This window comes from Pocillopora damicornis, chromosome 12 (assembly GCF_964200805.1).
Source record: "Pocillopora damicornis chromosome 12, jaPocDami1.2, whole genome shotgun sequence".
Classification (NCBI taxonomy): Eukaryota; Metazoa; Cnidaria; class Anthozoa; order Scleractinia; family Pocilloporidae; genus Pocillopora; species Pocillopora damicornis.
In genome coordinates this window covers 6,347,417-6,359,781 of record NC_142681.1, presented here as the reverse complement: position 1 = coordinate 6,359,781, position 12,365 = coordinate 6,347,417, and the positions used below count along the sequence as shown (strand labels likewise).

Sequence of the window (12,365 nt, the reverse complement as noted above, 5' to 3'; positions counted from 1 at the left end):
TCAAGGAGAAGGAGTTAGACAGAGTCAATTCGTTCAAGTATCTGGGCGTAATTATCAATGAGAATCTGTCTTGGACTGATCATGTGGATTACATTAAGACCAAAGTGTCTCAGAGGCTTGGCGTTTTACAGAGAATAAAACATCTTCTGCCAAGAAATACAAGGGAACTCTTTGTAAAAGCCATGGTGCTGCCAATCCTTGATTATGCAGATGTGACTTGGGGGGATAAATCCAACACCACTCTGATGAACAAGATCCAATTACTCCAGAATAAAGCAGCTAAATTAATTTTAGATATGCCAAAGCATTCATCAGCAACAGAAGCTCTTAATCTACTTGGTTGGGATACGTTGGAAAAAAGGCGAAGATCTCATCGTCTATTTTTGGTTTTTAAGTCCTTGAATGGACTAATTGATTGGAATTTTAATTTTAATCATTTTAAAGATATACATGATTATAACACTCGTTTTAATAACAACATTTGTAAACCACAATCAAAGCGTACATGGGGTCAGCATCGGTTTGTTTGTCATGCAGTAGATGACTGGAACGCTCTCCCAGACGGCATTAGGAACATTTCCGATTTTTCAGTTTTTAGACGTCTTGTTAAAAACATGTAGTCTCTTCTATTGATTATACCCTTTTATCCTATTCTTGATAACCATATTTATATTTTCTGTTATCCTTACGTTAGATTTATGCAGGGCCTCACTGAAAACCACACTTTGTGACGTGGGTTCCCTGTCAAAAGATCTTATTTATTATTATCCGAAATTAATCATTTTGCCCAGCAATGCTCAATTTCAAACAAGTACTTACTTCATATATTGACCGGAAAGATTGTTGGCCATCGCTCCACAAATTCTGCGGTAAACACGATGTTTAATGTTAAATCGATCGGCCACTGATCGCAGGCATTCAGGGTTCCCAAGTATCCATATCGTAATCAATACTTTGTTCTGTAATTCAAAGGTAGGTCTCCCTCCATTCCTTTGTCCATGAGGCAGACTTAGGCGAGTAGCTGACAGGTATTCCAAACACTGACTGTAGTTCTTGACATCCGAAAATGACTTAAAAAATCTGAAACAATGTAGAGTGGCTTAATACGTTTGAAATAATGCTCAATGCGGACATGGCTCTGCCTTTCCCTTATCAAAAGAAACAATAAAAATTCTTCATCTTCACAACTTCTCGCTTCTTGTAGTTTTGAATCATCGAAAAGTTCTTCTATTGACGAAACAACAGCTGCTCTATCCGCGGTGGCCATCTCGTTTTCGTTTTTAAATTTAGTGCGCGACTCCGCTAACGCGCTCTACAATTTCGCGCCTGCTGTCGTGGTAGCTCCGTTCCTTTGATGCACCGTGATCTGTGTGATCTTGGATCACAAAACCTAATCCAGATCCTCCCAAAGGAACGCACCGATAGTTTGTGTACCGTGAAAAAATTTACATTAATTTAAGGGGCTAGGTCACCCGATGGGCCTCCGCACTGTGTTCTTCCAGTTTGATACTGAGCGCTTCGCGGCAAAAGCCGACCATCACAAAGTGTTTTGGTCACGCACTGTTGAGAATAATGCGAGATAATTGAATCCTGAACGCTTAAATGATAAACCTGGCAACATCAGCGAAGTCTGAGTCAAACTCATCGCTGTTGAGGTGATATATTTCAACAGCACTGTCCCATCTTGCGAAAATCGACCCGAGAAACTTGGCTTCTTTCCCTTGAATATCCCGCGATCTGCTTATTCCAGTAGGTAAACCCGCCACAGTTAGGCAGACACTTCCAGGACGATCGTCGATGGCCGCTTGGTGTTCGTCCGACTCGGGGTGTTCGGCTCGTAAATTAAAAATTTTATCGCATTTTTACGGCGATAGACTGTTAATGAAGCAAAGCATTCTATTGCGCAAATATCTCTTTCAAATATTTTTTATTACAGCATTAAGCTATTTAAGCATTCCTAAATATTGTCCTGCTAACCTTTAGGCATTAATTTTTGCATACAACGCCATATCTACCGGACAGAGCACATTTCGATTGATTATACTCTGATAACTAGATACCAACATGGATAGAGCGATAAAAATCTAGATAAAATTAAGCGTTGTAAAACTAAAAAGTTCTCACTACATCTTAAACGAACAGAGGAGAATATGACTGCGGCGAGGAGGTGAACTCAAAGTAAAAAAAAGCGAACTTCTCAGAAAACTGTCTAAATTGCTGAAAAAAACAAATGCAGCATGTATTTGGTTTAAACGTTGTCGAGAACTTTCCAGACCAATCACAGTGCAAAGGAAATTAAAATCAACACAATCTTGGATTTTTTTCGACGCTCCCTCAAAATTTGCCCAAAATCACCATCCAGCTAGCAAGAGTGTAATGAAAGTATTGGTCCTCCATAGTCATTGATTTGAAGGCAACCTCACATTTAAATGTAACAACAGGCCTAAGGATATTGACGTTCCATCTTGTGAGAGGACTTTGCCATCCACCAAATCTCTGAAAGAGAAACGAACTTTTGATCATTATAACTCAGTAATACCTACTTCAGTGTTGAAGCCTTTTACTCATGCTTTAGATTATCATGATTCTGACCCAACCTCGTTCACCTGTTAGCTTTCCTAACCGCGCTAACTGATCCAAGCGTGGCTGATGACTTATTTTAGCCCAAAGGAGGAACTGCTCACAATTTAAACAGTTAGACGTGTTTATACTTAAGAAAATGGCATCAGATTAACAAACGAGGAAGTTCACGTACTTTGGCCTTCTTCAGCATTTTTTTTTTAGGTGCGCGATTTGCAATGAAAGTCGATTTACTTACCTTCTTAGTTCAGCAATTAAATTTTCCTCCAATCGTCCATCCGGATTTTCTGTCCGTTTATTGGCAAATTCCTGTGATTACACTTGCCGCAAGTCAATGGACAGTGTAACTCTATGAACTCGATATTTTCTGGTTGTGACTGTGTGCAAAACTTCTTGAATCGTTTGCACAAAGAAAAATGATCCTTGCACTCTATAGACACCGCCCAAAGAAAAAAAAAGCACAATCAGAAAATAGCGTCATTCATTTATCGGGAATTTGGGCTTCCCCGTTAGGGACCAATCATTATCGCCGGGGGGGTTGGGTTTTGGGGGATCATATGGTTTTCAGAGGGGAAGGAGGGGGATCAGTCTTCACCAACAGAGTATAAAGAGGGACTATAGAAAATTGACTGCCAATTACCTGCCAGTGAGGAGAGGAAAAGAAAAATATTACAGAGCCTTAGATGGGGGATCAGCTAAATTCTGTGACACACCAAAATCCTCTAACTCCCAGACGATCGATTATGACCGGTTTCCTTGATTGTTGGGTTATATTAAAGAATTGCTCACGAGATTGCACAACACAATTTCAGTCCACAGACACACTAACCGCAAGGAGAGTTTAAATAATTTGGCAAGTTGAAACGGTTTTCTTGCGGCTTCGCAGACGCTAAACATTACCTCGTGTACGAAACTCAGAGTATCACGAGCAACGCAACCAATGAATCAAATCGATTGTCACGGTCGGGGTTTTTGAATCAAGGTTACCAGATAGATATATGAATTTTAGATTTCTTGAACAAATGGTCAAAAAGAGCAGTAATACGCGTGTGCCACCGTCACAATGGACTTGAAGCAGGTGTGACGTTTAACCCTTAGATCGTAAAATCAAAATGTATATTCTCCATACTGTTCTCTATTCATTTCCCATGGTACAAGCAAGAAGAATTTACACAACGATCAAGAGCTTCTCCTTTAGGCGATCGTTTCCTTTATTCTCATGACCTTGATGTTCGATCGGCAGTGGTATTGTAAGGAGAAATTAGATGCTCGTCACTTTGAGAAGTCAAAAGGTTAACGAGGTAATCCCTTTCACCCTTCCCTCTCCGTAGTGAGGAGTAAATATATTCTAAAGAACCACAGTTGTTTCAGTGAGGACATTGATACGTTAAGAGTCCCCCTTCGGTTTGTATGTGTACTGAGGGGATATTCATAAATTATTGTAGAAAATCCTGACACTAAAGCTTATCATTTATTCACCATACCTAGATCTCTGAGAGAAGTTACGAAGAGGGGGGGGGGAGGGTTTTGTCGCTAGCCCTGCCAGCTTTTCTTCTTTCTGCGATTCTTTTTTTTTTTATCCAAAATAAGGGAGGTAGGGGGGCCCTCTCCTAGATCCGCCACTGGTATCTGTGACCAAACTCTCTTGTCTAGGTTAATGCGGTGCTCCTTGAGCTGAGTTTCAGGAGCCTTTCATTTCAGTAGCAGCATTTTTTTACTTTGCTATTTTACTTACCAGGGCAGCCTTTTATGCCATAGGGATCTTGACTGGTTGTTCTACCATCCCAACAACATCCATTCCTGTTTGTTCTGCAGTTTTCGAGAGGTTCTCCACCTTGACAAACAATATCAACTTTATTTATTATTGTTGTTATTCTGGATTCTTAAGATTTCTCACTTCCTTAAAAAAAAGCGTCATTCCTCGCTTTGTGGATCAGTTATCAATCATTTTTTTTTCCTATCCCAGTCTTACATACAGGTGTATTTTTAACTGTAATGAGAAGCTGACTTGGGCATTTCTGAGTTCATGTCTGGGTAGCAACCTAGATCCAAGAAAACCTCGTAACAAGGACTCACCCTTATTCCTTTTTATTCAGTGGGGGCACTGGAAAATGCTTAAAGGATTTCGACTGGCGATTGACACACCCTTTGAGTTTAAACCAAGTGTTTTTCGTTGAAGTGCGTTGTCAATTTTTTTATCAAGACGGATGTCACTCCTGTAGATGCCATTTGTATCATGGTTATGAAATAATTGTCTTCATTTTATTGCTCTTTTGGTCGATTGTTTATTCGGTTACTGTGCTACATGGATTATTGCAAGGATTATATTTCGTGGATGCACCACTGGACAGAGCTACTTACAATAATGACAACTAGCGGAACAGCTTCTTTCCAGCTTGAGTTTCAGCTGACTAATGGTCGTGTAACACACTCTATATCCCAGTTCGTTGATAATTTTCTTACAAGTAATGTGTGAACCTTTGTCTTTGCATTCTACGAGAGAAAATTCACAAAAGGAAGTGCTGGTAAATTCATCTTAAAGAAGCGATTGGTTATTTGTTATGTTAGTTTTCTGTTGGCAATGAAAGCTCGGCCGTCGATCAGTTGAAAGAGAAGCTCAACCTGACCCCACGGAGTCCGAGTAACAAACTTGGAACCTCGTTTACTTCCCCTTCAGTAAAATAAATGGATTTATTTATACACATGTCTTGAACTGTGGGTTATAGAAATAACTACATCAAAGACTATTTAAATTGCGTTTCTTCAGAAGCCCATTACTTAGTAATGGGCTCCTGGTTATTCTTAGTGTCTAAATTTGCGGGCTCTATGAAATGTTAAAACGCATGCGCACTTAAATTTGATGACTCCTTAAAAGTAAGACGCCAATGGGACCTGATCGGTGCGTTGCAATTCAAACCGTGTGCCGCGTCAACAAAGCATGTCAAGTAAAAATGCGCGTTGTAGGCTTGCTGTAACCAAAAAGCGAACGCCTTCCTTTACGTGGACTGCAAAAATTGTGGCGGTAAAGAGAGGATATCCGTGGCGGATCCGCGCGCGAAAAACATTGGTATAGTTCTCAACAAATTTCTGGCATTGCTGGGCTATCCTTAATTTCTCGTGAACAAAGTCTTTATATTACAAAGTTTGACTTGTTCCCTCTATTACTTATGCGTCAATCCAACGTCAACGTTAGATTTTATCTTTTAACACTTTGTTTAAAGTGTTGTACGCACTGCCTTTATATCTTCCGTGCGTTAGCTAATAATATGACACTCTGGAAGTTTATTTTGGCAAATGTTCCTTTTCGTGACTTCACAGTGAAACGACCGCTAAGTCTTCTGAAGTGATGTGAAAATTTGATCGTATCTCTACCTTCAGGTTTTTATACATTTTAGGTAAACAAGTCCATAGAATTTGACTCCTGTGAAGAAGACGCTTTGTAACTAATAGTTTACTGGGTTCATAACTTGTTTACGTGACGATAGAAAGATATTGCAAACAAATTAATTACTTTTTTTCAACTTAAGGATTAAAATTCCTTAAGGGTACATATCGGTTGGAAAATCTCTACATGACTGTAAAATATTTAGATCTTTCCGTCATTGTTTTCATTTTTAAAACTGGTGGTATCAGTACGGTGTCTAAAATTGGTACCAAAGGAACATCTGATATTCGTCAGTCAAAGTTTAACTTGTAGTGATCAGTTAACTTGTTACTGTGATTCTTTTAAACTAAGCAAGGTCGTTGAGATCGGCAAGTGATAAATTGAGAAGTGTTTATCATAACGCGTGGAGGAAAAATTTGGCAGTAATTAATACTGCAAATATCTAGATGATTTTACTGCACTGGAAATAGAGGAATACTCATAGCTTACACTAGATAAGTAGATTGAGCAGTCCTCTCACGGGACTCTTGAAAACAAATGTGCTCAAAGCGGTTCTTGCTGGTCAGAAACTAAAGCTTTAAATTAAGGGGGCTCTGACAATTGACACACTTTGCTGAGTATTCATCTGTTGCACCATCTTTCATCGATTATCATGAAAAACCGATTTTATTTTGTTTGATTGTTGCTTCCTTTTGAATGTAAATGCGAAACTAATAGTTTAAGTACCTTACATAAGGGTGCACGAAAACCGATCTCTTTTTAGAGACACCCGCTGTCCAGTTACGGTAGGTCTGAAATTAAACCTTTTGTATAAAGGGCACCAAAAATTAACACAAACTTGTAGAGTACGTATCTGTTGCGTGATTTGCTTCCATACAATACAGATGTGGTTAAATTGAAAACCGATTTGGTTGTCACGGTAAAATGATATTTCTTTCTTGGTCTATCTGCGGACATGTACCAACCCTTCAGCCTATATATATATATATATATATATATATAAACAGTTCAAAATGACCAAAATGAAACACGCATGATTTCCTGTAACTCTGAGTTTCGTGCTTACGCACTCGTCAGACAGATTTAAATCTGTCTGACGAGTGCGTAAGCACGAAACTTAGAGTTACGGGGAATCATGCGTGTTTCATTTTAGTCATTTTGAATTGTGTTTCGCTCTACACTCATGTGTATTGAGCGCTTTCCAATAGCATTTGCTACAATTTCCCACAATTCTATATAGATATATATATATATATATATATATATATATATATATATTTTAATTTTTTATTTTTAATGACATCTTTGATGTTTTTTTTAAAGGGCATGCGAGTTAGAATATCATTTTATGACGTGCCGAAAAGGTTTGGTTCAAACGCTTCCGGAATCTAGAGTGAAAGTTCATTAAGACCCTTTGTTTTTCTAATTTCGGATGATAAACATCTCGTAATCGTTTCGGTGTGAGGAAAAAGAAAGGAAAGGAAATATTGAATACCATAAAATACGAGTGTCATATCTTCCGATTTCGAGATAGGATAGTGCAATGACTAAGCTACAAACACCTCTGTGGTGAGTTAGTTCATATACTATGTTGACTTGAGACAAGTGATTAGGAAAATGTCATGTGTGTGCGCTTAAGATTGACGGAAAAGTTTTAAGCTTAGCCGTCAAAAACAGAAAAATGATGAACTTTTGTCTCAAGAGAGTATACCTTCGAAGGCTTTTACGGCCATGTACGTGTTAATGTCTGTATTTTATTTTTGGCATTGGAAAAGAAGAAAGATTGACGACCTATATCAGATATGTATAAAGTCTTTCCTTAAGAAAGCATCTAAACAAATCTATTCAGTGTTTGTCCACCACTGCCTACTGATACAGTCATGAAATTAAAAATTTTAGATATTAAAAAAAAAGGCTTCGACAAATTGTATTCACTTCTGTGACTAAAAATATTTAGCGTAATGTATAGATAGCTGTACAGATATAGTGAAAAACGATTTTGGTTAAAGAAGAGTGTATCAATGATTCCGGTCCAATAATGGACATATCGTAATGTTTTAAGCTTCGTTTCGTTTTGCTGCAAGTCTTGAAAATGTTTGCGTGCACCGAAAAGAAATCAAAAGTATTCCTCGAACGTTTAAGCTATAAGACCATTCATGGTTTGGGAACTGTTAATTCCCGTGAATGTACTGCTTCTGTTTTTCATTTAAATACAAAAGCCTATGGGATGGTTAATGAAAGGTACCCTTGTTTTCAGAGTTGAAAGCAAAAGACTACTACAAAACTACTACTACTACAAAACTACTACTGTTCCTTGAACATTTTAGGAACAACAACTTTCTATGGCGTGTGAATTGATCTTTCTCGCGACCAAACTTCTGTTTCCCATTTGAGTTTAAAAGCTTGTGGAATGTACAATGAGAGGTAACTTTGTTTCATACAGTGAGTTATTTTTTCAATCCTTCCAGAGTGTGAGAAGGGAAAGGGGAAGCAAAAAAAATAAACATTGTCTCAAAAAAGTACTCGACACGTAAGTGGCCTAGTCATCTAGAATGTTCTTCTTGGTAAAATGCCAAATAGAGTGAAATATCGGTAAAATCCTTTCTGTTTTCCTAATTGGCTCAATCAAGTTTTAACCGGTGGATCAACCCCTGACAGAGTTATCCATTCGACTCTTCGAATAGACTGTGGAAAAGCTACGCTTACACAGATACTTTGTGTTAATCTTTTAGATGGTTGCTCTTACCTTCTCCATTTCGTAGCCTGTTCGTTTCTGCCAGCTTACTTGTGGAACGTTGAGCAAAAGATTGGCAGAGGATCAAAACCACGGCGAGGAAGAATAAAAAGAAACCCCTCTCTAGAATTGCCATGCTTCGTGGATGTTGAACGTGGTTATCTACTCGTCTTTTGGATAAGAAGAAAAAGAATGCTTGATCTGTCGGAAACAGAATAATAGCGTAGATATCAAATAGCGATTGTGAAATGTTTGTCTGGAAATTTTGTTATTCTTATGTCTGGAAGATTTGTATCTAGCCAATCAGCGTTCTTTTTAACTAAGGTGTCCCGCAAAGATAAGGAACAATTGTCTGTGATTTATTTAGCTTTCAGTCGAAGTAATCTTTTATATCAGTCGAGTCGAGGAGTTGTGACAGTTGTGAAACCTAGCGAGAATAGAAGAGGAGAAGAATAAAAATCTAGTGAAGACGATGTTGAAGTCCTAAATGTAATAACTGTCCTAAATGTAATAAAGTCCTAAATGTAATAACATTTGATCCTAAATGTAATAAAGCCCTAAATGTAATAACGTTAGGTCCTAAATGTGATAAGCCTCCAATGCAATCGTTTAACTGTGCTAACATTGAGATGTTAAAGTGACAGCTGTTGCACCAAAGAATCCTCTGACCTGTATTCATGGCATATTGCGGGCTCGCTGATATTAATCAGGGTCTTTTTATTTGCTAAAGACGTAGGTTGAGAAGCATTGGCTACAAAACCTTACACTGATGTGCTTTTGGCATCAAATTGACGGACGCAAAAGCAATGACAACGCTGATCAATAGCTCTCTTTATATCATGGGCTCAGACTCTCAATTAAGTGTAACAGATTTTGACGATATACTTGTGTGATCAGTGCTGAAGTTAACACTTCATGAACCAAATTACAAGGAAAAGGAAGTCCACTGACCTATACGTTAGACAAATTCCGGGCTCGTAAGTGCATTTTTTGTACTGTCTTTCCTTACCAGATTTGTATGGATCTGCATAAAACATATTCATAAGTGTTATTGACCAAGTGTGAGGTCAAAATGGCTGGATATTGGGCGAGTTCTTTTTTTTTTTTTTGCGTTTTTATGGACTGAGACGAAGTCTCGGTCCGTAAAAAAGGTAAAAAAAGAACGAGGCTAACATCCAGTCATCTTGACCGAACAAGCTTGGTCAAGAGAGTTTGTATTCTCTTGGCTTAATCATTAAAGGATTCATTGTATAGAAAAAGATCTCGCTTTGATAAGAATCAAGAATGGCTTGTTTATTTCGAGAACCGATATTTTCGAGAAGCCAACTGTGTTTGCAACACAATAAACCTAAGAGGGTCGTTTATTTTTTTTCTATGTATATGCCGATATTGTCCAAAAGTTACGAACTTTGTAAGTTTTCTTGCGTGGGGTCAATACGGGGAATCCAAAGCGGGTGAGGGTAGGCCCATCATGCCCGCTCAGGTAGCCAGTCAGAACACAGGATTCACTTCATCTTGCCCGCGCGCGCTGCTAGCTATATGATAAAGTGACTTACAGAGCAAGATATCTACTGACCGATCATATATTATTCCATTTCACGATCACAGGTCTCGACCTGTTGCCTTTTTTCCACGCAAGAGCATTGAGCTACAACATTCAACGCATGATGGTCAGTTGATGGTCTGATAAACCATTAATTTTTTTCCTTTAGCCCCTTATGACAGGTTCATCAGTTCCCGAACCGAAATATTGGGAAAACATATATTTTACAGTTGATCTCAAGTCTACATTTCATTTTTTGACTTCATCTCTTCTCCCACCGTGAGGGGAGAAAATGAATAGATAAATAGATGAATGAAAAAGGAAAGCTCAACAGTTTCCATTTATAGTCATATGGTACATGAACTGATTACTGAGGTGGAGTAAAGCCATAGAGGGCTACAAATGCAATATCCCAGGTTCAAAATTGAATAAATCCAGGAAGTCATTCTTAAAAACGAACTCAAATGCTTCATTAAAATCAATTGACACTGAATAACATAGATGTGCAAAATTTCAGTAACACTATTGATGATAACACTTTTCTTTTGGATTAACATGTGACAGCGAAATCATTCAGACTGCTCTAAAATGGTGCATCAGTACTTAGGACTTTAACACGAACGATAACATCAACAATAACATGCTAGTTCATCATCAATTGTAGTAAATTTCTTTTCCAAAAAGTCCTAATGATTACGTACCAATCGATTCCATCCTATTGAGCTTCCAGCCAAGCACAAGCCTACTTTAAGCTGGAAATAATTTTTTCCAACTCGATCAATAAACCGCTCAAAGGACCATACTTCGACTGCTGATATTTCTTATGTCCAGCAAGTAAAAGGACGCCCATTGATATCAGCGAGCCCGTAGTGTGATATGTATACTGGTCAGCGGTTTTTTGGTGCAACAGCTGCCACTTTAACATCTCAAGGTGGATGTCCGCCATAACAACAATGCACTGAAGGAGTTAAACGATTGCATTAGAGGCTTATTACATTTAGGACTAAATGTTATTACATTTAGGACTTTATTACATTTAGGACCAAATGTTATTACATTTAGGACTTTATTACATTTAGGACAGTTATTACATTTAGGCCTTCAACAGACGAGACAGTGTGGGCTATCCTTACTAATTCCCCACAGATCAATGTTTGACGATGGTTTTATATATCAGTTCTAAGCGGGGCGTGGTCGATATCAGAAAAGATAAGAAAATGATTTTTTCTCTGCACGCATTTCAGGTAGAAGTTAATGTCAAGTTATGTTCATTGAATTGATAAAGATCTTCTTGCCATTATCATGAAAGAAAAAACGATTGTCGCGCACGATTATACAACGAAATGCATCGACGTACCTTTCCTGAAATAGCCCGCTCTGCACAAAATTAAAAATGTATTTGAGTATTTTCCATTCTTAATTCCCCCTGTTATTAAACCTGTACAGGCACGTGTAACACCTTTTAAAAATTCTCCAGGAGCTTCTGCTGATGTTATAATAATCCAAAACGTGGAAGTTGCTGATTGTCTTGCTTTTCATAAGCCGACCGCAAAGGTGATGACCACTTTTTACCAGTGTAAAATGCATTCTCTTTAGGTCTATTTCTTATTACTTAAATATTATTTGTTTTGAATCAGAGAAAATGTTCGTCCTTAACTTTTCTGTTCCGCAGATCGACTTGGAAAGGAAGCGTGATGTATAGTTTCGTGATATAGTTCGTCATTATCCCATTCCCCGTCGCGTGGCAATCCCCATACTCACGCGCAGAGGCTCAAGACTTCTCAGTAGGGAAGGTTTATTTACACTCTAAGCGGAACTTTTTGGGGAAATCCTTAGAAAAAACAATCCAAAAGCACGTATCCTATGTTTCGTATCACGAATACCCCAGGTTGTGGTATTACAGAGTTATAATGCCCCCCCCCCTCTCTTAAAAAATGCAACGCTTAGAGCGAATGAAATGATTAAACTGTCAAAGAAAAACATAGTAATTGGAGGGGAAAGGGGGGGGGGTGCTGTGAGGAATTAGGATTTGATATGGCGCGTGAAAAAGGATACCCTAGTTGTGCACACTTTGTCAAAGTGACCCAAGACTTTTATGATTACTTCATTGTAGAGTGGTCTTT

At 38.3% G+C, this 12,365-nt stretch overlaps 1 protein-coding gene across 2 annotated transcripts; it reads right to left on the bottom strand.

Annotated features, from left to right (window-relative positions):
• Positions 1 to 1,910: 1,910 nt before the first annotated feature.
• Positions 1,911 to 12,365, bottom strand: LOC113667426 (uncharacterized). Of its 2 annotated transcripts, none has more exons than XM_089190691.1 (6): positions 12,346 to 12,365; positions 8,712 to 8,869; positions 4,942 to 5,073; positions 4,316 to 4,414; positions 2,819 to 3,010; positions 1,911 to 2,496 (listed from the first exon to the last, which is right to left on the bottom strand). In XM_089190691.1, exons 1-5 carry the CDS (start codon positions 12,348 to 12,350, stop codon positions 2,835 to 2,837), a joined length of 570 nt encoding a protein of 189 aa, XP_089046817.1. In that variant the 5' UTR covers positions 12,351 to 12,365; the 3' UTR covers positions 1,911 to 2,496; positions 2,819 to 2,834. The 2 variants fall into 2 exon arrangements, with proteins under 2 accessions (XP_089046817.1, XP_089046818.1); XM_089190692.1 differs by lacking the exon at positions 12,346 to 12,365 and adding an exon at positions 11,600 to 11,699.